We start from the raw sequence: 26,174 nt of genomic DNA, 5'->3' as shown, positions 1-26,174 counted from the left end.
TTTCTAATGAACGAAGAGCTGCTTTACCTTGCCTGGGTAAGATGCAAAGCACTCTGTGTGTCATCTTACTCATAAATCATTTATTTACACCAAGTAGCAAAGCACCTTGCTAGATGACTTCTGCTTTCCTTCTTTGTGCCCAGGCATGCTTCCAGAAAGCTCAATGTGGCTGAGGAGAAGCAATGTCCACTTGGTGCTGTCTGTCAGCTTGCTCCTCTCCTGATCAAGTCTCAGCTTTCGTAGTGCCAGTGCAAGTGTTGCACTGCTGGCTCAGCATCCTTGAGATCTAAGACACCTCTCTGCAGTTAGCAAAGGAGGCTGCAACAGGTCGCCTGCTGCTCCTGACCTGTGAAGCTCTTTGCATGGTGCCGTGGTTTCATCTCTTGTAGGGTCAGGAGCCCCTTGTTATCTCTCTTCTCACCAGCCGGCAGGCAGAGCACAGCTTGCCTGGCTTTGTTCAGTAAACAGCTCTCTGCTCTCCAGGCAGGGCTGACCCCAGCTCTGCGGTGCGGCACTTTGGTCCCAGTGCTTGTTGGTTGCTCCATGTAATTCCACAAATGTCTCATGTTTCTGGAAGCAGAGTGATCCTGTGCTGACATCAGTCCCTGCGGGCTGAGGGAGGGCAGCTCACACTGTTTGTTAGGGGGGCTGGCATCAGTGGGAACTGGACTAGCATGTGGGGCAGATCCTGCTGAGAATGGGCCATGGGATTTAAGTGGGCATACCCCCTGCAGGCACACCCAACCCATTCATCCCAAAGCTTGTGTGTATTCACAAGGTGGGTATGCACCTCAACCTGCTAGTTTCACCTTTTTTTCCTTTTCTCTGCCCGTCTCAAAGTGGGGAGGAGGGGGCTGTAGAGTGCCAAGCTGTCTGCAGGGTCTGAGCGCAGCACCCTAAAGCTGCTCTGGTGTGTTGGATCAATTGGCATTAGTGGGAAGCCAGAGTGAAGCTCTCGCCATCATCCACAAACTTGTTTCTCTGCTTGATCCCCTTGCGCTGATATCTATACTGGAGAACTGGGTGGCATTTACCCTCCAAATGTTGGCACGTGTGACAGAGTATCCTGTGCTCTGTGATGGTTTAATTAGCTGGAAACCAGACTCCTTTCTTTGGGAGGGAGGTGGGGAGGCTGGGAGGAGGCAGGAAAGAACAATGGAAACATTCCTTAGACTTTCTGGGTGGCTTCTTATTTCAAAAATTAATTAGAAAGGGATATCCTATGGATTTAGAGTTTAAACTTTGTGTCAGAAACATTAATCAAGCCCGCATTAGCTAGATTCTCCTGGAGGAATGACTGCAAACTCATATAGGTGTTTCAGAGAGGGGCACGGGGCTGAATGGAGCTGTGCCCAGGGTGGCAGCATGGCATGGGAATGTATTTGCCTTTATAGACAGGGGATTGGCATTCTCAAGTGGGTTTTCCCACAACTCGCCATCAGTCTGTACTCCAGAAACACTGGGGCTTTCCCATGGATGCTGTTGTTGGGTTGGCATTCCCTCCTCCCGGCTCTGCTATGTGGTTGCTGATGCTGGGGTTCTTTTCCATCACTTAACACCTCAGTGGATTTCATTGCTGGGAAGTTTTTGCTAACCTCAGATTTACATTTTCCTTTGCTGTTTTGGCCCAGTAAAAGCTGGGAACGTCCCTTCTCTGTTGCAGGGCTGAAGAGGAAGGACACATATCAATGGAGATTTTGGACAGAGCAGCTTCCTGAACAAAACTTTTTTTTTCTTTTTTTTTTTTTTTTTTAGCGGTGCAAACAATGGATGGAGAAGAATTTGCATAAATCTCATTAGAAAAAGTGCAAGTTTCATAAATCTTGTGATAAATTAATGTGATATCATTCTGAACGTGATATATTAATTTTGGGATGAAATGAATGGCTCTGTGATCATTGTTAGTAATTATGAGGCTCTCAGGCAGCGTGGAGAGGAAATTATTTTTAAGAGGGTTTTTTAGTGTGGAAACCACTTTTACAGTGGGAATACCTCAGCAGACCTGGACTCCTCCTTTTACAAGTGCTTCTTTTGTTGCTTCACTCTCCTGTTTTATTGATGCATTTGTATATATTTCCCTCTTTCATGATCACGCAGCTGGAAACAGCCACCCTCGCTGGGTTTGCACACTGCTGGTGCTCTCCCTGCTCCTAGGCTGGAAGTTTGCAGGGCATCAAGGGGTCTGAGGGAGGAAGGAGAGCCAGGAGAGCGGGGGAGATGATCTGGGCCCATATGCAGCTTCTTCCAAGGAACTGAGGTGCCAGCAAGCAAGCAAAGGCTGTAGCCTTCCTTGGCATGAAGACACAAGCTTTTGGCTGGCTTGCTGTCCATGCTGCTGTAAGACTTGTGTGAAGGCTGATGAGAGGATGTTGCTCTCTTAGCCCTCTGGCTGTAGCTGTAGTTTTTTGCTGCAGGGATGGATGTTGCCTCTCTGCCCACGTTCGTGGTCAGCATCTGCTGGGACAGCCTCAGGGATTCTCTTTACTTTCATGATAAATGTCAAGAATGTTCACTATCTCCCAGGGGGTGGTGGTGTTTTTTTTTTCCTCCCATTTTCCTTGCAAAGCTAACCAAAATGTTCAGTAAATAGCAAAGAAAACTAAGAAAGCCCTTGGTTATCACTCACTGTTCTCACTCTTCCTTTCAAACAGCTTTAGCCATCCCTTCAGCCACCTCCGAATAGTGAGGGCTCTGTCAGCTTTGCTTATGGATGCCATCTCGATACCAACCACTCCACTTAAAAATACTAAATGCAGCAGAGAAATTACAAACTCTGTCTCCTGCTCTGTCTTTCAACAGCTAGGGAAGGCTCTCCTCTGTGCTTTTCAACTCCCAGAGTGATAAAATCGCTCGGAGGAGATTGTGACTGCACAGATTTGCTTTCCCTCTCTTCCTTGTTCCCTCCATGCTGAGATCCTTTCTCTCCCATAGGTAAGAGGTGATGTGCATGGTGCACGTGGGCAGCGATGGGAGTGGAGGCAGCTCTGCTGCTGGGTAACCCGATGCTGCCCAGAAAGAGGAGCCTGTAATGGTGAGCTCAAGTCGAACTGTAGGAGCGGAAACTTTCCTTGCAGAATCCCTCTGGAAAGTTTGGGTTCAAATGCTGGAGCCCTTCCTGAGAAGGAGTGTTGAGTTTTTGTTTAGGAAATGAGCTGGCAGCCAGGTGGAAGAAAGGTGTGAAAATGCTGAGAGGGCTGTCCTTGTATCCATGGTATGAGGTGAGGCATATCTGAATCATGGTCAGGGTGTAACCTGAACGTACCTGCATGGCATGAGTACTGCTGGTATTGCTCACCCAGCTGCAAGAAGTAAGGATTTCCCTGCAAAGGGGTCTGGAGCACATGGTGGGCAGGCACTGGGCGCCCACATCTTCATTAACCACAGATTCACATGGTGATTGGGTTGGAAGGGACCTTAAAGATCACTGAGCTCCAAACCCTGCCATAGGTTGCTTGATCAGCCCCAGCTCAGGCTGCCCATGGTCCTATCCATGGCACTGGGCACCTCCAGGGATGCAGCACCCACTGCTCTGGGCAGCAGTGCCAGCACCTCACTGCCCTCTGAGTGAAGAATTTCATCCTAACATCTAACCTAAATCAGACAGGGAAACCACTCTGAGAGGCTGGGATAAAGAAAGGCAGAAGTGAGGACGTAGGGACCCTGATGCCCATAGGAGATGTCCTTTCCCCTGTTGGCTCCCCTCCATCGTGGTACGAAGGTGGCATGCTGTGTGGTTGCTCAGCAGCACAGAAATATTGGCATTTCCTCTTTCTTTGTAAGAGGAAAAGTATTTGGGAGAACACCATGGAAAAAAGGTTTTGTTTTTTTTTTTTCTCAAAGAAAATGAATTGCAGGCAAAGAAAAGGGAGGAGGTGACAAATGTGAAGAACAGGGCTTGGATTTCAAGATCAGATCCATCAAATGCCTCCATGGAATGTATGAAGGGTGGGGCTGATTGGGGCACCTGCACTGGGGTTAATTGTCCCTGTCCCTTCTGAGAAATGAGGGGAGCAGAAGTGCTGGTGGCAGAAGAGCAGAAGCCGAGGTGCTGCTGGGAGGCTGTGGCAGTGGATAGGATCCCCCCCAAGATCAAGAGTGGTGAGCATGTTGCAACAGCCAAGGAGAAACAGGCACTGGCTTTCAAACAGGGATTAAAATGTTTTTAATATTAAAGTGCCACTGATGCCTGAAGCCTTGAGCCCCAAAGCCAGCTCAATCAACGAAGAGATTCCCATTAACTCCACTTGGGTATGGATCAGACCTTTTAAGAGAGCATCTTATTAAGAAACTAATTAGAAACCTGTTGCATCTCAGTGCTCTCTGTTGTGCCCCATACAGGCTGTCGGCATCTTGCTCTGGCAACTGCGCTCCCCTGTAGTGCTCCTTCGTTCTCCGTTCCCCTGCCTGGCCCTGGGTCTCAGAGCTTCCAAAAACTCTTCTTCCTCATCCTCTTCTTGAAAGCAAAGCCAGTGCAGGAGAAATACATAGGGGTTGGTAGCTGAAAGCAAGGTGCTGAGGCAGGAATCCTTCCCTGTTTGGGGGCAAAAGTTGGATGAGAGGTGATGGCCTCAGGTGTGCCAGGGGAGGGTCAGGTTGGGCACTGGGGCACGTTTCTCCTCTGAAAGAGAGCTGATGCAGTGGCAGAGGCTGCCCAGGGAAGTGGGGGAGTCACTGTCCCTGCAGGTGTTGCAGAGCCGTGGAGATGTGGCACTGAGGGACGTGGGGGTGGGCAATATTGGGCTGGGTGACCTTAGAGGGCTTTGCCAACCTAAGTGGTTCCATGGTTCTATGATTCTATGAAAAGTATGCCCCCGTAAAGCAGCCAAACTCACAAAACAAACTCCTACAAGAATAAAACAACAATGACAACAAGCTCCCGAGGTCAATCAGAGTTCAAGACTTGGAAAAAGAAGGAAATTTGTGTACGTGTGAGAAGTAGCTGTGATTGAGAGAAAGGAAGCAAAAGGAGACAAGATAAATTGTGATTATCTGCTGGAATCAAGACACTTAACTGCCCTGTCTGATTCCTGAGGGGAAACAAATGGAGCCCATAACTTTGAACTGCAAAAGGATGATTTGTCCCTGTTTCCTCTGCCTGGGTCCTTGTTAGGCTGGTTCTCAGGTCTGTGGCACCAGCTGCTCCCTCAGCACAGCCCAGACACTACTTTTCATTTGCAAATGCCACAAAGGGGGTTTCCGATGAATATATTACTCCCCGTCTGAGGGGATTCCACTTCTTTTTGCAGTTATTTCCTGCACCTTTCAATGCAGATGCTCATGCTGCTCTTGCAGTGCTTTCCCAGGCTTCACGCTGCCTCACTACAGGAGCAGCCTGCACACCTGCCTTGCACCATGTGCCTAAATTTAGCTTTCTCCCAGGGAGAAATTGCAAAAATACGCAAAAATCAGAGCAACGAATGTAATGGAGATTGTGAAATCTCCTATCTTGTTTTGGGGGCCCACTTCTTGTTATCTCTTCTTTAATTTGTTATTTTTGTCTGTATGCAAGTGTGGTTCTTGTTTCCCACAACGCGCGGTGCTTGGCAGGGATCTGGCTGCACATGGCAGGCTGGCAGTAGCCAGGGGCGCAGGTGGTGGGATGCTCTCAGCCCACAGCCACTTCATGCTGGCCCCTAGCTTCCCCCAGTTAGGAACTGAATTCCCTGCCTGTGGGAGGTAACTGGAATGCAGGGTGATAGAGAAGAGTTAAATGTTCTTTTGCTGCCTGATTTTTTTTGTACGAGTGGGTTTGCAGCACACAAGCCATGAATGCAGCTATGATTAGAACAGGGTGGGATACGGTTTTGCTGTTCAGCAGGATTTTTAAGATCTTTTCCCTTCCACCGTGAAATGGAGCCGAGACCTTTTGGGGTCTGAAGCAGAGGAGGAGCACATAGGCATCTCACCCAGATCGCTAATACCCTGTTCGTCTGCATTTCTGTACAAGGTATAAAGGGGGAAAATCAGTTTCTCCTATAAAATGTTGTAAAATGGAGAGTAATGATGCTGGGTTTGCCTTGTCCTTGTTATCGGCTGTTGCTTTCACAGGCATGGTCACAGGCTTGCCCTGGGGCAAAGAAACCTTTGCTAAGAATGGCTTCAGATGTCCTCTGAAATAAACACAAGCCAGTAGCTTGTTTCATATACGGACTGTGAGGTTTGAGAAGGTGTAGGTCACCTTTCATCTCCTTACGCTTGCAGTCATCAAATAGATGGGCAAGTTGCTGATGGATTGCCTGATCACAGTGGGTTGGGACTTCACCCATTGTGTCTTTGATCAAGACCCATCACTGCACTGAACCTGTGTTGGTGAAAAGGATAGATACATATATAGAGAGATCTATAGATAGATTTTTTCATTTTCTAGTGGTTAATCGTAGTTCCTCTCAACTAGAAGTACTCTATCAGAAGTACTTTCTCCTAATAGACATTTGTCTTTTTTGGGCACTGGGTCTTGCTGTGCTCTCCTGTGCTGGAATAGTCATCTTTAAGTGTTACGTTTGTCCTCATTGTGGATGTGCTCAAGACAGCCTGAGTCATCTCTCTCTCTTTTCTCATAAATGTGTCCTACTAGGACAACTGACTTTAAGTCTCCCTTCTCTGCCACTGTGCCCCACCAGCTTTTCTTCGAGGACATTTGGAGTGGGGTTGTGAAAACCTCCTTTTTTATTTTTTATTTTTTTTATTTTTATTATTCCTTTTTCTATCCAAACAGATCCAAATTACCAAGCGTTTCACCTGACTGCTCTCTCTCCCCTGCTGTTTGCCATGCTGTCAATCTTCATGTCACCTGAATTTGTGCCGACAGCAATTCAGCATCGCACTGGGATGTCCCCTACCCGCGGCCGGTGGCCCTGGCACCTGCTGGTTGTTCTCAGCTGAGCACACTTGCTGGTTATCATACAGTGCTAAATTTTTAATCAGAAAGTCACACGGCGCTAAGTCAAATGTCTTACAAAAGTCTATTACTTCTCCGCAGTTACCTTTATCTGCCAAAAAATGTAATCTCATCAAAGAATAAAATCAGGTTTGTTTGACAAGGCCTATTTTCCATAAAATTATGTTGACTGGCATTAATTATGTTCCTATCATTTAATTCTTTATTAATGGAATCTCGTATCAGCTTTGCCATTATTTTTGCTGTGATTGATGCTGGACCAAGCACTCTGTAATTGCCTGGTGCCAAGCATCCCTCCTGCTTTAAGACAGGTCACCTTCATTCTCATCCCCATGTTTCAGGGTTGTGGGGTGCCCTCGTGCTGCCGGAGGGGGGTTGTGGATGTCTTGGGTGTCCGTTGCTGCCTTTCAGCACCTCTGTGAAAGTGTATTGAAGAAAGTGTAAAAATGCCCCATAGGGGAGTAGTCCAGAGGCAAAAATGTATGAAATACAGCTCTGCAAAACATGGCTCCAAAGGTCCAAAGCTGCTGCCTTTCTACACTGAAGACACAATCCTGCTGTTATTGCTGTCCTAGTCGTTTTCCCAAGCATTGCATTTCCAACTTCAGAGGGAAACTGTGGGACAAAGAAAGTCATTACCTTGCAAATGAGGAAACAAGCTTGGTAGCTACTTGCGGCAGATGTAAGCACGCACGAGGCGCCCGGTTGGTACATGTGACCAAGGGGTTGTTGCCTGGGAATAAAAGGTTGTAAGCACGGACCATAAAGGTCTCCGTTCTGCACCAGCAACGGAGTCCATGTCTCTCCTGCTACAAATGGCGCCCGAACAGGGACACTGTATCAGCGTCCGCCTCGGGAGATAATCAGTATCAAGCTGACCTGCAGCAAGGAATTATGGTGCTGAAAGGAAGCTGGACTCGAAATCCGCTGAGGAGAAGCAGGACCAAGCTGCGCAGCCAGAATCACTTCTGCAGGACGGAGGTGAACAACGGGGAACAATGGGGACAAGTATAACAAAGGAGCTGGAGGCGGCCTGCAAAATATTGGAAACGGTTTTGCAGAAGCACCACGCTAATGTGTAAAGTTTTGATTCAAGGCGACTTTTGGTGTGGGTCTCGTAATGTAGAAGGAGTAGATGGGGCTACGATCTATGCCATAGAAACGTGGGACAAAGCCGGAGTGAGGCTGTGGGACGCAGCTACGCGCTCTGACCCAGTGGTTAAAGACCTTCTGGGGCCTTGGAGATCGGTGTTTGAAACGCTACAAGAACATGCGGAATCCATCGTCCCAATAGAACCCACCTCTCCTTCTGTGGTGGGAGCCGCTGTAAGGGACCGCGATTACAAGGACAACGATCCTTTAGGCCCCAGGCTAGTGAGCTCGAGAAAGGAACCAGACTTGAAAGCCCACGGTACGCATGAAGTTTGGAGAGCGATCCGCAAAGAAGGGGGGCTGGGCGGGGACTTTAACATCGTTCAGAGATTGCATTCGGCTCTCGCCTGTCCAGTGATTTCGGTTTTTGCATTCGGGCTCGGTTCCCCCTATACCAGTAATCTATTGAGCTCTGTTATGAAAAGTTACGCTCTTTGTCTTCGTGATTGCAAGATCTTGGCACAATTGACAAGTACTCAATACATGATGTGGATGGGCTTTTGGAGAGAATCTGCACAACAAAAGGCACCGGAGCGCAGAGCCACCACCGCAAGCACCCGGTGCTCATCGTCAGCGTGTGGGAGCTGGAGCTGCGGACGTATGCTGGCGTTTAAGAATGTAATGTTAATATTTACAACTGTATATCTTACCTGCACCTGCCCGGCTTTCATAATTCTGGTTCTGAATATGTAATTTCAGTGACTTAATAATAGATTTCTCTATCCTTGAATAAAAAGAAAAAAAGAAGAAAAAAAAAAGAGGGGAAGAGGTTATGTTTGTGTTTCCACAAGTGCTGGACTATGATGGGTTCCAGCCAGAGTCATAAAGCCCTGCTTGACTGTACCATCAGCATCTGCTGCTGCTTTGCACTCAGAACAACCTTCTGGGTAACCTCACAACTGAAGCCGGTGGCAACTGGACTGTGAATACTGCAGCCAATATCTCAGCATCAAGCAGTGTGACAACAACCTCAAACAATTTTTGATTCATGGGGCAAAAGCTACATATTGAAAACTCATGGCTTTAGCTTGATAGGTGATGTCAAGGTTTGGCACCGTGTGTCTGAAAGATCATGCATATTAATGTGTGTTTTGGTTTTTGCATGTTTGTTGGTGTATACTCTTATATTAATACCAAATGCTTGTTGTTCAAATTAATAAAGAAGGGGGAACTGTGGGACAAAGAAAGTCATTACCTTGCAAATGAGGAAACAAGCTTGGTAGCTACTTGCGGCAGATGTAAGCACACACGAGGCTGGTTGGTACATGTGACCAAGGGATTGTTGCGTGGGAATAAAAGGTTGTAAGCACGGACAATAAAGGTCTCTGTTCTGCACCAGCAATGGAGTCCATGTCTTTCCTGCCACAAGAAACACCCAGCACTTGTGGCAGCCCTGATCTGTGCTCCCTTGCCTTAGAAGAGTCAAAGATTCTTCCCCCTTCTGTGGTGCCCAGGATGGCTGGCAAGCTGAGTATTTTCAGGATTTTGTAGAGTTGTACAATGTTGTCAGTTGAAAAAGCCCTTCAAGATTACCAAGTCCAACCACCAACTTGACCTAACAAGTCCCATCAGCAAACCACATCCCTTAGTGTCACATCCACATATCTCTTGGACTCCTCCAGAAATGGGGACTCCACTGCTGCCCTGGGTAGCCCATCCCAGTGCCTCTCCCTACTGCCCAATGTAAACCTCCCCCCGAGAGCGTTCCACTGATGATTTCTTTTCTCTGTCTCACAGGCTCCTCAGTGACCCAGCTGCTGGCCCGGGACCTGGACAACGACCCGCTGGTATTTGGTGTGGTTGGTGAGGAGGCCAGCAGGTTCTTCGCTGTGGAAAGCGTCACTGGAGTCGTCTGGCTCCGGCAGCCCCTGGACAGAGAGGTAACAGCTCTGCCTGGGGCTCTCTCCATCTGGCTGCATGCAATCCAGAAATCCAGGCATAGAAAGCCATCTGAGAGAAGTGGTAGGGAAGGGGGAGCAAGTTTTTGTACATATAGGGGAAGTAACAGTTCAGGGGAGAGAGGAAGGCTTGGAAAGGCAGAGGGAGTTGCTTCAAGGTAAATGATGCAGGGAGAGAGAAAATAGAGCAAAAGAAGGAGCCAGATGTGTAGATGCAAAATGATTATTATTTTTAAGGTCTTTTCACTCCCACAAAGATTCGAAGGAAAACAGCTCTTTACCAAAAAAGAAAAGCCCTGAGCCAAAAAATGTACTACAATGAGGGATGTATGAGAACTGTTGAATCACAGCCTGAACCTCTGATCACCTGAGGCAAGCACTGAGTCGGCTGCGGGAGCACAGGTGAAGGCATTTCACCTGTGTGACCAGAAGGGGTGGAGCCCCTAACCCCATTTAAGGGCTGACTGCCACTGGGGAAGGATCTCTTCTTGGAGATTGGTCCTCTTGGAGTTTGTCCTGTGAGCCTACAACATGGGTGAGCATTTTCCATTTATTTCCATCATCCCTTTCCAACGTGATAATCTTTCCAGCTATCCAGTCTGTGGATACTGATCTAACCACACCACTCTGTATATTCGTTGATTATAGAAGGGGTGTGGGCAAGCATGAGTGTGGCAGATTTCTCAGGTTATTCTGTCTACCCAGTTCTTAAGATCAGATACTCAACAGGGTGTTTTTTGTCTCCTACTTTTCCTTCCTTCCCCACTGCCTGCCTCTCCCTGAGCAGAGACAGCAGGGTGGATGTCCCAGGAGCGGACCTTCCCGGTCCCTTGTTCTCCAGCTGCTCTATCTGCCTGCAGGCATCAACCCAGACAGGAGATGAGTTGAATTAAGCAGTTCAGAGGCCTGGGAGTGGTGGATTGGGCAAATGTCAGCTGCTTCCCAAACCCTTCTGTAGGATCAGCTGCTGTCCTGATGCAAGTAATGCTCCCAGTCTGGGCACTGACAGCTGCTGCTTGTCCCTACACCACTCTTGTTTGGAATAAATCACCTAGGTCTGCAACACAGGAAGATGCTCCCCATTGCTTTCCAGCTGAGCAGGAGCATTGCTTGTTGCTGTGCTCAGCGCTCCTGCCGCAGGCAGGGACTGGGATACAGGGGGAAGCTGAAGACTGCAGGGTGCTTGTCGGGCTGGGGACCAAACCACCAGGTAGATATGGTGGTCAGAGCTGGGATGTCCATTCAGCATCGTTCCTTGGTAAAATGTGAGCAACATGATTGCTGAATGGTGAAAAAAGGTTGGGAAGAACACCTCTGCCTCTGCTAGCAATGTCTGTTCCTGACAACCAACGTTCCCTTCTCACCAGCGTCTCTCACCCCAGCACCTGTGACTGTAATACATCACAGTTTCAGGACAACCTGTTAAATAAGTTAAAGCAGCAAGGGGCACAGAGGACTGCACGGGGATTATTGAATGCACTTAAGAGATTTCAACCCATTAATTCCCTGGGCTCATCCCGGTGCTCCCAGCAACATGGTATCCTGGGGCAGGTATTTTTGGGAAGGTGGCGGCAGTGCTCCGAGAACTCAGCTGTGGGGTGGGAGTTGAGGTTCCCTGCATCTTCCCAACCCTAGCAGGGTATTTCTCAGTGCTGTGAATCTGCTGGAACCCTGCTAGCAGCCGTGCTTTTTAGCACTTATCCTCAGCAGAGGTAATTGCACTCAAGCGCCCCTTCTCTTCTTTTGAAGGTCCTGAAAGCATTTTGCATGTAATAATATTGGCTAAAAGTCCCAAGCCTGCCATCTGCAGATAAACACTCCGGTATCTTTAATTATATGTTTTTCTTCTCCTTTCCTTTCAGACCAAGTCAGAATTCACGGTTGAATTTTCTGTCAGCGACAGCCAGGGGGTAAGTGTGACTTCTCATTTCATGGTCTGCGGCATGTGCAGAGGGGAGTGTAAGGGATGGGTCACCCTGGCCCTGGGGAGTGGGTTGGGGGCAGCACTAAGGCAAGCCAACACGGGGGAAAGCTGCCACCAGCTCAAGTTAGCTCCTAAGTCTATACATAAGGCTGATGCCCACTCACTGTCCTCATCCCTGTGGCCACAGGTGATCAAGGGGACAGTCAACATTCAAGTGGGAGATGTGAATGACAATGCACCACGGTTCCACAACCAGCCTTACAGTGTCCGCATCCCTGAGGTAAGTGCCTTACCACATGGTCTCTGCCGAGCATTCCATCCTGGAGGCTCTTGATGGTGGGGAGAAGCAAAATGATGGGGTCTGGGGAAAGCAGGACTTGTCCTGTGAGGGCCTGGAATGGTGGAGGTGGGAAGGGATCAGCAGAGGTCACTTGGCCCAGCCTCCTACTAAAACAGAGATGATATTATGTCAGATCAGGTTGCTTGGGGCTTTATCCAGCCCAGGTGTTGAATATCTTCAAGGATAGGTTTCCATAGTATTTTGCCATGCTCTCTCAGTGCTGGCACCTTCTTAAGGAGAGCTTCTGTACCTAGAGCTAGGTTTGGCAGAAATGCCCCTCCTCCTGCTGGTGTTAGGAGGAGGATAACAAGCTCAGAGCATTGTGTTTGAAATAGAGTATTCCATGTTCTCCTGCGGATGAAGCTTCTCCTGTTGTTCCCTGTTCATCTCTGAGCACACCTTAAGGCATGAGTGAGGTCAAGTATGTGTGTGTGAAATCAAGTAGCCTTCAATGATGGTGAGGTACAAACAATTGCATTACCATGTTTTATCTCACTGTGCTGGGCTGGGTTCTGCTCACCCTGCTGCAAGGATGAGCTCTGTGTTAGGCAGCTTATGATGTGGGAGCTGGGAGCTCATCTCCTGGTTGTGCTGCCTGCCTTGCACCAAGTCACCCGAAACCTCTCTCCGGGCTGGCACAGAGCCAGAGCCATTTCTTCTCCTCCTTGCAGCAGAGACGGTGCAGAAATGACTTGGCAGGGGCTGCACAAGCTGCTCCACGCTCTCATGCTTTTGCTTGGACTTCTGGATGCCGACAGGTGCATGTCTTTCGTTACTCTCCTTAAGAGCCAGTATTGGAAAGCTTCAGGTTGGGTATTAGGAAAAAATTTGTTCTCCAAAAGAGTGGTGATGCAGTGGCACAGACCATCCAGGAAGGTGGGGGAGTCACCATCCCCGGACATGTTGCAGAGCTGTGGAAATGTGACACTGAGGGACATGGGCAGATATGGGTGGGCTGAGTTGGGCTGGGTGACCTAAGAGGGCTTTTCGAACACAAATGGTTTCATGATTCCGTGAGTCTATGATGAAGCCTTCCATGTGTCAGCCCTTAACCTCTGTGTGAAGCCCAGGGAGCAGGGAGAGCAAAGACACTGGGGAGGAAATGAGGGCTGTGAGTGCTTGAGGCACAGCCTGGTATGTCCCCCCACATACCCTCTCAGCCATTAGAGCCATGCTTCTTTGGAGGTCGGCCTAATCTAATTACAAGGCACTCTGTGCCAGTTCTCAGTTTCCATCCGTGATCTTTAAGCAAGGGCACCAACCAGAGGTAATGAGCCACAAACCCGTTGCTCGGCCAGCATCCTGCAGGCACTTCTGTTCCTCTGCTGGGCAGACGGCGTTTCTTTGGCAGACTGCGTGCAGGCAAGGCATGGATGTGGTCTCTCTGATGGCTGCGGCCCACGAGGGAATGGGCAGGGACATTTCCCACTCAGCTCTCAAGTAGAGGTGCGCTCCTGCTTTGGCTGCAAGCAGCTGAAGTTTGGTGTGGGCACAGGAGGCAGATAGAAGATGGCACTGTCCTCGGACTGTTCCCATGCTCTAACAGCCCAGGGCCAGTAGCAAGGCTGTGAGTACCCAAATGTGTCTCAAAGACCACCTCTGGCTAATGAATGAATGGTGATGGGAGCTTGGGAACGGAGTGTACACCAGCAGAAACACTCGTGGTTTTGCATAGACTGGACCTGTGTAGAATTGGCAGCTAATGAGGGTTTTTCTCTTTTTAATTTTGAGATAAATGGATGTATCGATTTGCAGTTGTCCTAGCTAATGGAGCAGCAACAGAAAGGCCATTTAAACCTCGCCACTATTGTGCGGCGCTGGGAAAGTCAAAAGAAGAGTGTGCATAAATAAATGGAACATGAAGTAAACTGACCTTTAAAAACAATACTGCCTCTAAACACCCGTCCCAGCATTTTCCGCAGTCTGCTTGATTTGTGAACATGAATTATTTGGATGCAAATTATTTGAATGCGGGCTGCCGTTCTCCAGCAAAAGATGGGGATGAGGGCAGCGGGCATCTGGCTTTACCATGGCTCTGATGGCATAGGGCAGCTGCTGCACATCTCCTGTGCTCAGCAGGTCCTCACCATCTCCGCCCAAAAAAGCTGAAACGTGGGCTGGTGCGGGACACGGGGGTGTCTGTAGCATAATGGTACATCCCATCTGGGCAAGGGCATGCCGCCGGCCGCTCGTTGGGAGGCAACGAGGCAGCGCGGGCGCGCTCCAGTCTGTAAAGAAAGGGGAATCCTGCTAGAATTGGCAACTTAATTCACCAAGCTGGCCTCGACAGAGCTCATTAAGTTCTCGTGTATTCATTTCAAGCTAATGGCTGTCATGCTGACTGCTGTTTGATTTGCTGTAATAGACTTTTATGGCTTTCCAGTTTGTGAGGACGTGCGCACCGTGCCCGTGCCCCATGGTGCTGCTGGCGTCCATCAGTGAGCCACTCTCCTGCTTGCTGCACTGACCTTCAGGACTTGTGCTCCTCCTGTGTGCAGCCCTCGTGCTTCACCTTTCCCATGCCTTCCTCATCTTCCTCCAACGTTGGGGTACTGTGATTTTTGGGAGTCTCTGAGCTTGGCTTTCAAGTCAGGGAAGATGTGCTGCCGAGCCTGTGGCTAGCTGGTGGGGTGATGCCTCAGTCCCTGACAATTCCAGTCTGCTCTGTCTGATCTGTTTTTACATTTCACTGGGTCTGGAGGAAACCCGGTCTCCCTCCCTGGGTTGCTGTGGCTCAGCAGTTTTATCATGGAGCAGATCCAAGCCCGTGCAATGGTTTTGTGATTCCTGGCATTGAGATGGGGCTAGATTCTTGGCCCTGGGTTCCTACTGTATTTCCGCATCCCAGTCCTCAAGCACAAGGCCCATGGAGGAGCAGGTAGCCCGATTATGACTTTGTGGTGAGCTCCAGTGTTTCCAGGAGCTGGGGTGTCTCTAGTCCAGCATCTTGGGTTCCTCAAGACACCAATGCCCTTGGGTTCCAAGGCCGTTGTGTGGGGTGGTTCTGAGCCTGTTAGCCATGTCCTTCTCTCCAGAACATCAGCAGACTTCACACAGTGGCAGAAAGTTTGCTTAATTGTGCACTTCCTTGTTCAGGAACTTATCCACAGGGGTTCTCTCTTCTTTTGAAAACCCTCTCTTTTCAGTTGTTACCTTTAATGATTTATGAAGGGAGGTGTACCACTAGGCTACATCTTCCACCAAAAAGCTGTCCCCAGCCAGGCTCAGAGCTGCTTAGTGCTCCAAGCACTCACCAGAGGACACTCATCTCTCCAAGAAGTACCTATAACTGGCCAAATGATATTAATTACAGCAGGACTCCGTTTTCCAAAGGCACGCAGCTCATCTCTAAGTGCCACCTATTGATCTGTGCAAGGCCCATATATCATCCTTGAATTTCTCCTCTGCTGGAGAAGGTCTCTGGCCTCCCCCCCCCTTCTGAAGTTCTGATTTAAAAAAAAAAAAAAGTGCTCCTCTTGGGTTCATGCCAACAACAGCAAGAGGCGAGGTGGGAGAGGCTGCACCCAGCATCAGTTTGGCAAGGGCTAGTTCGCAGGTGTCACATCTCCTGTACTCAGCCCTTTTTCCCCCTTTGTTTTATTGGGGACGTGTGTGGACACTTGCCATCACCAGTCACTGCTGCTTGGGGTCACCTGTGGAACTGAGCTTTCATGAACCATCACCGGTTACCATTTGCACCTTTAATATGTCAGTGTGGTGAAAACAGCACTTTTATGATGTTTTTTTTTTTAATTGTGCAGAAAAGGGAGAGAAAGGAAGGGGGCCATCCTGCCCTGTCCCATTACACAGCCTGGAAGCAGGCTGTGCTGGCTAGTGAGCAGAGATGGGGAGGACCGGAGAAAGACCCCAAAGCCCTAGCTGTAATTAAAATTATTATTTTTCTTTAACGGTAATAATGTTGGTAATTACATCAGGTTCCCTGCCATCCTGCCTGGAAACCTTCAGGGGCTCGTATAACTCTGTAGCAATGGCACCGAGGGCTGATGCTGCGCATACGAAGCAGCTGCAATGAGCGTGAGCTCCGACTGCAGCCCGTTGGCCATTGCCTTACATTCATCAGGATACCTTTTGGGTTATTTTCCCCTTTCTTTAAACAAAGAGGCTTTGAATTGAAGGCAACGATAACAGAGCTGATAAGAACAGTGTTCCCACTGCACGGTAAAGCGGTCTATAATCATTGCTGGATGCTTTCCTTCCTCATTTCTTTTTCTTTTTCCCCCTCTGCTCTCTGTTTTTTTTTTTTTTTCCTCCTGCCTGTATGCTGCTGTGTGGAGTTGAGAGTGGCACAAATAATTTACGATGAATAATTTACCCCCCCAAATCCAACTTGCCCCTCCTGTTGCAAACCCTGCACACAGAATCCGCAGCATATCAAACTCCTCCGCAGCACTTCCCATGCAAATTAATTTATTTATGGCAGTGTTCACTTGGGTTTGTTTGTTTGTAACTTGCTGGAGAGACAAGAAACAAATTTGTGAATTATTCAGGCTCTGCTCATTAAACATCATTGGCCAGAAGCAAGTTGGTTCCCTGTTCTGGGTAGGCGAGCATACGCGTGGCGCTGTGTAGGAGCACAAAACATGGCTCATCCAATCACTAGCACAAGAAATTCCATCCCAGCCTCTCCTTTGGGGTGTCCATACTTGTGTGGACAAAATACACAGGTTAGAATGAACTAGATGCTCTCTCTTTGGCTTCAGAAATCTGGTCACCTTGTGTTTGCTGTGATGTTTTTCCTCTTTCCAGACTTTTTGTATTATTATTTTTGAGAACCTTTAATTACTTCTCAACTTTGTCCAGCAAACTAGTGGAAGCAGAGCCATGTTTGAAGGGTCTTCCTTCTTTTCAGCAGCCTTAAAGGCGGGTATACTGTCTATCCATTAAAAAGCCATCTCTTAGCTGGATGAGATAATCTCTTCTGAGAGGGTTTCATCTGCTCTGTAATCACTAGGTAGGAAGTAATATCCCTCAAAGAAACCCAGGCTTCTCCCTCCCCTCTCCACTTCAGCCCTTGCGATCTACTGAGATGAGGCCATTTCTATAGATTGGATGTTAAAACATATCTTTATATGCAGAAAATTGCTGAGTCATGATTTTGGTGGCTGTGCCATGGGATGCCCTTTCTCATTTGTGATGGATGTGCTGTGACTGTCTCCTGGAATTTGCAGGCAGGAACCACAGGAGCCCAGAAATTTACCAGGTATCAGAGCTTGCTCTGCTGGGCTTCTGGGGATGGCTGTGGTTGGAACCTGATAATTCTTGGGGTCTCTTTCCAGCCCAAGCCGTTCTATGATTCTATGATAGGATGCCCTTTGACATATTGGCTCTGAGTTGAGTTTGTGAGTATTGATAGATATCCACTTCTGCAGGTTGGATATTAGGAAATATTTATTCTCTGAAAGAGTGGTGCTGTATTGGCACAGGCTGCTCTCAGTGGAGTCACCGTTCCTGGAGGTGTTGCAGAGCCGTGGAGATGTGGCACTGAGGGATGTGGGCAGTGGATGGATAGGGGTGAGCTGGGGTTGGGCTGGGTGACCTGAGAAGGCTTTTCCAATTTTAAGATTCTGTTATTTTATGATCCTCCCCTCCAAAGTTTGCTGGCATGTGAGTTTTGGTTGTTATCAGCAATGTGTGCACTGTTACGCCAGATGGAGAGTGTCTCAGGGTCCTGGTGATGTCCTGAAGTCCTGCAGGGAGGGACAAGTTGCTGTCTGGCAGTCCATTCCCTGGTCTAGCAGAACAGGAGACCCTGGGCCTTTAAAACACGTGCCCAAAGAGTGAAATGAGAGACGCAACAGAAACTACTGGGGCGGAAAACTCCAAATGGCGTGGAAGTAATGCGTAAAGTGTCCTGGAGATAACAGTCATTTCCACGAGGCAAAACTTGGGCTGGCTCTGGCTGGATGCTGCAGCAAGGGGGGGCAGCCTGGAAATTAGAAATATTCATGCTGCTCTGACCAGTGCAGTGCCGGGGTGGGCAAAGGGAATGGGAAGGCAGGAAAAGGGGGAAAAAATCCCATTTGGAGCTTGGAAAAAAAGCTGTGCCCCCGGTGTGGGGCAGCAAGCAGTTCTGTGCCTCTGCAGAGCAGTGATCATGCTGGGAAATTGAGGCTTACAGAGCTGGAGAAATCATCTTAGGGCAGAAGGAGGAAAAGCAGTGTGCAGAAGTGATGAGCAGCTCGGACAGAGGTGGGAAGGATGGCTTGGGTACAGCCCACAAACCTGTAGGGCATTGACTGCAGCCAGATGGAAAGCATGGCGTGGGGAGACCAAGGAGGCATTGTGGTGGATCCAGACAGCACTTTACAAAGCTCTGACTGTATTGCCATTCTGAATGGTCCCATCTGGCCCTGTGGGAGGAGAAAAGAGACAGCAAACGTGTGTGTGCAACATCTGTGGCACACTACTGTGCTGTAGGGGTGCCAAACCCATTCCCAAGCTCAGGGTGCCACTCAGGATGGGTGGCACAAAGCTCTTACCAAAGGTGGTTGGTTTTTTTTTTTTTTTTTTTTTTAATGCTGTTTTTAATTAAGATGGGACTACTTAGGAGAACACTGCCACCTTGACAAGGAAAGCCATGCAGAAATGGTGCTTCAAAAGGACAATAAAAACCGCTCACGCAATAAGTTCAGTCCAATTTCTTTTTCAGAATTGCATTTTATGTTTTATTATTTTGTAATGTCGGGGATGGTCATGTATAATAAGTTCTCTACCGCTGGTTGTATTTTGTGGTAAAATAATAGAATAAATCAGTCTCTGTATTTTTTGAAATATTTATATATAAGCAGAACTGCTCACATTGGTTCCATTACAAATGGGAGGAATTTGATTGAGGAAATGGTTTCAATCAGTGTTAGGCAGCCATTGCCTGATTTCCACCGTTAATTGCTGTTGAAACTTATAATGCCTTTGATTTATTTTGTCAGTAGGTGAATAATGAAGACAGCATGAAAACAGAATATATGGGGTTTGAGGCAGTTTTGCTCCAAAAGAAAAAGTCTGAAAACTTGTGTAGGTGACTTGAAGAGCACATTTTTTCCCCCAAATTCAGATGCAAATTGGGCGAGCAGCCTGTGCTGTACTTTGCTTCAGATGGAGCTGCAGTCCTTTGCTCCGCACGTGCTTCCTGTAGGTGTTGCTCTGTTCTGGGCATCCGCTGCCACCATCCCCAATGCCGCAATATTGACATCAGCCCCGCTCCCTTCCGAGTGGCAGAATTGGGCAAATGTGCAGCAAATGAGCTTTGCAAATAGGCTGTTGCGGTGTCCTTGCCTCCTCCCAGCCCTTCCCAGCTCCTGCTGTGTCTCTGCCACTCTGCCTCACTCTCCAAATGTCAGCCTGTGCTCCTTACTGTCAAAAGCAGCTCGTGGGGTGGTCTGTGCACACACGTGTGCATGTGCATGCGGGGTGTGGGGGAAGAGCGGCTTGGTATCTCAATGCGGTGCATCCAATAGGGATTGGATCTCAATATGCTGTTTGCCCCTCTCTTTGCAGGGGCTATTTAAATGTCTATCTCATACCTTGGTCCTTAACCTCATCCGTAATGTGGGTAGGGCTGGTGAGGTCCTCAGAGCTGCAGCAGCAAATAACTCTTGCTACCAGCCCTTCTGGAAATGCTGTCAGCTGGGTATGGGCAGGGTTTCCTTCCTTTGATGGCACCTTAGTGTGTCTGCCTTGCAGACCTCATTTCTGTGTGCCCTGAACACGCAACCTACCCAAGCTGCTGGGTGAACAGTTTTTCTACAATGTGATGCGTCATCAGTCTATCATCATCCTCCTCTTAACCCCTGCTTCCAGCAGGAGGATGTCTGGCCAGGAGAGGAGCAGGAGAGATGGGCAGTGTGGGGCAGGAGGCGAGTCGCGTCCCTTCTGCACGTTTGAGCTTGAGGTCAGGCTGCGGCAGGCATGCTTTTTTTGGGTTTTGGTTAAAAAGCCTCATTGGAGCGTTATGGAATCAGAATGTGAAGGGTAATTGAGCTGAAAGCCATTCTCTTCCCGCAGCCAGCGCCGCGGGAGCCACCAAGCGCCCTCGGAGGCCGCTCCAGGAATCCTGCTGACAGAGCACAGATGGGGAGAGCATCCCTGGGCCACATCCCCTTGTCCCTAACCCATCCCTTGTGCCACAGCTTGTGGGTGGGAACTGGGTGTATTCCCATAGGGGCAACACCCACCCAAACCTCAAAAATTAAAAACAAAAGAAGAAAGAAAAAGGGAACATAACTATTCTAGGTGAGCATCATCATCATTACACACAATCATGAGAAGTTTTTGTCACTACTCTGGTCCCTTTTCTCTCTAACGTGTGATGGGTACAGGGTGGTTGGCATGACCTCCAGGAGGGGTTAGTAGAAGACCCCTCCAATTTGGACTCTGAGCTCCAACATGCAGCCTGCAGCCTGACTGTACTCCTTGCCGCGCGTTATTGATTGCCGAACAGGCACAGCTAAGTGCCTCTCATTAATATTTGTTTTGGTCTTTTCCCTGCATTCCGATGAGCAGAGAAGATGCTGCTTATCTCTCTCCTGCAGGTTCTCTTTCTAGAGGATTCCTCTGGCTGGTGAGAAACCTGGCCTGTGTGGCCACCCATCCCACTGCTGGGAGGAGGGATGGGGTGACAGCTGACACGAGATCTTGGGAGCTCTGCAGGAGGAATGTGAGGAACCAAAATTAGCACGACATTATGAAGGAAAAGCATGCTTGACTTGCACTGTGTAGCTAAAATATGTATTTCTAGTCTTGGCTTGGTTCGTATATTTCTAAAAAGGAAGGCTTCCATGGTGGAAAGCTCTGTTTCCTTCCGTCTCGTATCCTAATGCCCTTTTTGTTAGGCTTGACTTCAGCTGGTCCATCCCATGCCATTGAAATGGTTTGGAGTGATTTCCAGTTATTCAGGGTGTGCTCTCAAGAACTTAGGTGCGGCTCCTGAAATGAAAGAGTTCTGGTGTGCCCAGAAGTAGGGAAAAAAGCTTCTTTAATATGGTTGCTCCTCTGGCTTTTCACTGGCAAGCTGGGTTCATGTCTGCGACGAAGCAATATCGGAGTCTGTGGAGCATGAAAGGCTGCATTTGTTTGTGGGTTACAAATGGAGACCTGTCAAAAACCTTTTTAAGGCAGTGACAGAAGTTTTCTTTTTCATGATACATTTAACTGAAAGGCTTTGCCTCCCAGGGAGACTTGGCTCATCTCTTTCTCCCTTTCCTCAAATCTGGAAAAATATGGCGGGCTAAAGGTACTCTTCTCCTATTCTAATATGGTTCCATCTATTAGAGCCTTTTGGTAGGGCAGTTGGAGCCTACTTCTGGAAAATTGCATGCCCAGAAGTGAAGGGGTGAAGGGCTCTGCAAGAGATGGGGGACAGGACACAGCCCTCTCCTTGTGCTTGAAGCACAAGCTTTGCCAGCTCCCTTTGGGAAAAGGGTGCAGATTATTTCCATTGATTTGGTGTCGAGAGCTGTTTTTCGAAGGGTAAACATGTTTATAGGATTTCTGTCCTTTTGTTGTAAGAAGAAGGACGTCGTTTCTGGACACAGGAGTTTGCTAGAAGAGTGTCACATCAGCTCTTCATCAAGGTGTTTCATCTTGCAGCCCTACTGCCACTGTGTGCAGCAGGGCAGTACTCATAGCCGGCTGTGGCTGAACTTCATTGTTCTGGGCAGGTGTTGGGAAGCTGCTTTCAGGTCCCACAAGCCAACTTTCCCATTCCTAGCCATGCCTATGGCTTCTCTATATGTTCCTGAGACGTCTGCCCAGCTGTAGGTTTTGCAAGGTGATAGGACTGTGCTTGCATGGCACAAGAAGGGGTTGTCAAAACCGATGGGATCACTTTTTGCTCCCGGTCTCAAATCAAGAGTTGTCTTAAAGCATTTCTGAGGAAGTTAAGAAATTGTCAGAGCCTATGTTTTCATAAGAGCTTGGCAATTTGCTTCCCTCTCTGCAAATCAAGTACTGTGAGAGGATACGTGATGCAAGCTTCATGTGAACACGGCTTATGGGCTCCATCCTCGGTGCAGAGAGATCTCCTCTAATTTGGGACCTTCTGCACCATGGCTGTGGGGACATTCACATTTATTCACATTTACAGCACTTCTAGAGGTAGAGATGATACAGGAATGTCGTGGTGGCCCGCTGCAGGCAGGAGGTGTTTTGTTGATCTCTTAGTGGGGTGGCAACTTGTAAATGGGATCTTTTGTGCATCCCTTCCATGAGAGCACACGCAGGGAGGTACAGGTCCTGCTATGAGTTCCGTCATGCAGGTAACAACTCCATCCCAAAATATTGCCTGGTTCCTTCCTTCTTCCAGCAGGGATTTTTTACCAAACCTGGTGCTTTCCAGCTGTATCTTTTGGGTTAGGATGAAGAAAGTGCTTTGATTCAGTAGACCTTTTATCAGTTTTTTTCACTGCCTATTCCCTTTGGGTGTGATTGGGGAATTTATTCTTTTTAACAAATTATTCCAGTGTCAGATATGGGTTCAAAAAGTTTGTGAGGCTTTGATTTGATGCCTAGCAAAACATTCTGGTTTTGATCCCCTCTCAGAATGGGATGGGTGGATGACTGGGTGGGTGAATGGATGGATGAGTGGATGGATGGATGGAAAGGAAGAGAAAACTACAAACCCATCGTCCATTGGGAAACTATATGTCTTAAGTTCACATCAGCCTGTGTTGCTTTCACAAATTTGTGAAACTGGGAGCTTTGTTACCTCTAAACTGTCTAGCAGCAGCTTTCTCATGCTGTCTTTGCTTCACACATGCTTCTGTTCTGCTATCAGCACCAGCCAAGCCCTGCCGGTGGTCCTGCAGGAGCTCCGGTGCTGAGAAAGGTGCCAGACAGCTCTGGGTATTTTAAGCAACGTCACTTTAATTCTAGCACATAACCTGTACCACTTCAGCCGTTTGTGCTTCTGCTGGCTGTTGTTTCTATTTCAGCTGGAGAAGGGGCCACAGAACAGGATTATTTTCTTTCTCAGTGCTATTCTGCCTTTATTTCTCCATGATGTTCGTCAAGTCTCACGTTTCTCATAAGCGGCACTGGGAGCGGGGTTTGGTGATGTGCTTAAAAGGTGGGGGGGATCCAACTGAGACAGACCCCCATACATCTCCCTAGCAGCTGAGGGCAAATTGAGCTGCTGATTCCAGAGCTTCCTAAAACGGCTCATCTGAAAATGAATTTTGGCCTCTCAAAGTTCAAGCATTTATCCTGAGCCAGAAATATACACAGATTTGCTCTCTAATTTAATAAAGTCATCCAAATAATATGATTTCTCCCATAACCATCGTTTATGTTTCACAGCAAAATGATAATGAGAAAGTCATTAGAAGTAATAAACAAAACAAAACCCACACAGCAAATCCTTCACTGAGCCTGAGTGATGGGAAGAAGAGCTGCATCTGAGGCTTAGACCTCATAATATTTGCCTGGTGCAGCTGTTTTTGAGTAGATGCGCTCTCGAAACATTATTTAACTTGTTGGGTCTCGAAGGGATTTTGGTGCCAGAGAAGGTGAGCAGCAGCCAGCAGGGCTGCTGTTGGGTTAAGTGCTGCAGTGCTGCCAAGCCAGGGTTGCTTCTCTTACCTCCCTGTGCTGTGCTTACAGTTGGTCATTAATGGGCATCATTCCTTCCCCCAAAGCCTTGTCATGACTTGGACAGCATTCTGATTTCCTGGTTAAGTCTTGGGTCATGTCTGTGTTAGATGTAGAGACCAAAAACTATGTTGAGGTAACAGAAGTCCTCTCATCTTGTTTGTAACTGCATTTACACTTTGGGCTACTAGCTGAGTATTTTTGCATTGTGCTCAGAGGGATGTTACAGGCATGACTAAATACAGCCCCAGTGAGGTCACCCATTAGACAAATCTTTTCTCCCAGTCACATGTGGAATGGGGACAGACTCTATACTTTTCTCAACCAAAACCCCACCGTGCAGTTCCATCCCAGAGCCAACCCCACTGTAGTTATTTGGCTGCTACTGTGAGGCCCTTCCCATTTTGGCATTTGTTCTTTTTGGCCCCACGAAGCCTGCATCTGTTGCTGCTGAGCATTCATTCATTGCCTCTTGCCCAGGTTTTGGGAAGGGATAGCAGCACAGGAATGGCTGCTGCTGCTGCTTTCTTGGGACTGCTGGACATTTTTACAGATCTCTGTGGCTTTCCAATTCAGGGCCACTTCACTTTGTATTTTATCTGCATAGATAGAAAATGATCGTTCCTTGACGCTTGTCTTTGCTGCTCCCACTTGAACTTGCTGGGTCTGCATCCCAAACGTGCTGCTCCAAAGGCAATTCTCATGCAGTAGCCAGTCGTTTGGAAATCGTCCCTCATCAGGCACTGATGGATCTCTCGAGCCCCTTTCTCTCCCTAATAATCCCACCTCTGGGGAGGTATCGATTCACCGCCGCCGGCTACCTCTTGATATTCCGCCGTCCGTTTTGCTCTGTGCAAATCGCTGTGCTGTCATTTTCACACAGCAATTACCTGCTCTGATTTCTTTCATCCCCTGTCCTTTGCCAGAGATCTGAACTCCGTATCAACAAACCACCCTGGAAGAAAGAGAGGGTTGGGGCTCAGGAAGAAGTTTTGCAGCATTAAAACTTTGGGGAGTGCTTTTCCCTGGGGTGTGATCATCTCAGGGTTGGTGTCTCAGAGCCAGTCAGTCTTGATGCATCTCTTTTGATGGGAGGGATGCTATATGAGTAAGGATATTTCCCAGCCTGAGACTCTGTGCCTCGCATCTTCCATGTGTTGAAGGCATAGGGAATTGTTAGCCAGGCTGCCTGGGGAGCCAGGGTCAGTGATTCCTGGGTGTGTTGGCAACAGTGGCTCCCAGATGTCACTCCTCCAACAGGCGCATTGGCCGGTATGGAATTCAGGATGCTTGTGCTTGCTAAGATGCAGATAGTGCTATAGACAGAAAATCAAAAACATTGAAGCTTGACAGGTTGAACATCAGGCTGTTGGGATGGATTTTGTGTTCTGTCTGATTTTGGTGGTGAAGGTATCAAGGCAGCAGCTCATACATCTCTTCTGTTTGCACAGAATGGTTCTCTGATACAGGGCTATGGTTCAGCCACTGGGGAGGTGCAGATCCAAAACTGAAAAAGGGAAACGGGAAAGAAGTTTGGCAGTTCCCTGGTGTTTTTTTCCTGTTGAGTGGCTGGAAGGGGAAGGCAGCGGTGATTCACAGCAGTGGAGTGTGCTCTGGTCCCCACCAAGCAACTGGCTCCACACTTGGCCCAGCACAACACTGCACCTCCAAACTGAGAACGTTTTGTTATTAAAAGGGCATGGCTGGCCGGCCAGGGTGCTCGCTTGTGCGTGGTCCTCATCCGAGCAGAGAATAAATTAAAAAGCCAACTGGCCGCGGCTGCATCGGGAGCACCGGGACCAGAGATAGGGCCAGAAGTCAGATAGCAAACGGTGTCCAAAAAGTGCGGCGCCTGGTGTGAGGCGTGAAATTAAAACCTTGCCTGCCTCCTCCTGCACGCTGTAACAAAGCGGCTCCTTCCACAGTCTGCCGGCACTGGGAGTGCAGAGGAGAATAATTAAATACACAGAGATGTGGTGGCTAGGGGAAGGATGCTGTTGCTCCTCTGCTCTGGACCAGAGCTCCTCATCACTTTGCAAAGCCTGCTGCTGCAGCGCTGGGGTGGGGTGCTGCATCAGGAGGGAGGAATTGGTCATTTTTTGGTCTCCTCACCCATTGCAGATCTGCTCTCCCCGCTCACATTGGCCCTTGGGAAGGACAAGCTGCTGTTGCCTCTCCGGCTACCACCGAGGAATGATGGAGAGGGCAGGACTTTTTAATCAAAGTTACATTAGGTGAAGCTTATATTATTCACCCTGCTTTATTGCAGCTATTTTTACATGGGGGTTAGAAGTTAATACCTCCCAGTGAGCCTGGTTTTGCTGGGTTCTGGCAAGCACTGAAATCCATCAGCCCATC

General features: G+C 48.4%; 1 protein-coding gene across 1 annotated transcript in view; it reads left to right on the top strand.

Moving 5' to 3' along the window:
* CDH23 (cadherin related 23) overlaps positions 1-26,174 on the top strand; it is a 123,234-nt gene that overhangs the window by 18,070 nt on the left and 78,990 nt on the right. The window contains exons 3-5 of the mRNA XM_085230199.1: positions 9,788-9,930; positions 11,811-11,858; positions 12,060-12,152. Coding sequence (XP_085086325.1) covers positions 9,788-9,930; positions 11,811-11,858; positions 12,060-12,152 — 284 coding nt within the window. The remainder of the gene's footprint in view (positions 1-9,787; positions 9,931-11,810; positions 11,859-12,059; positions 12,153-26,174) is intronic.

The sequence above is a fragment of the Meleagris gallopavo genome, chromosome 8, assembly GCF_905368555.1.
Source record: "Meleagris gallopavo chromosome 8, MGAL_WU_HG_1.1, whole genome shotgun sequence".
Taxonomy (NCBI): Eukaryota; Metazoa; Chordata; class Aves; order Galliformes; family Phasianidae; genus Meleagris; species Meleagris gallopavo.
The sequence above is the reverse complement of the archived record's forward strand: the minus strand, read 5'-3'. Positions and strand labels throughout refer to the sequence as shown.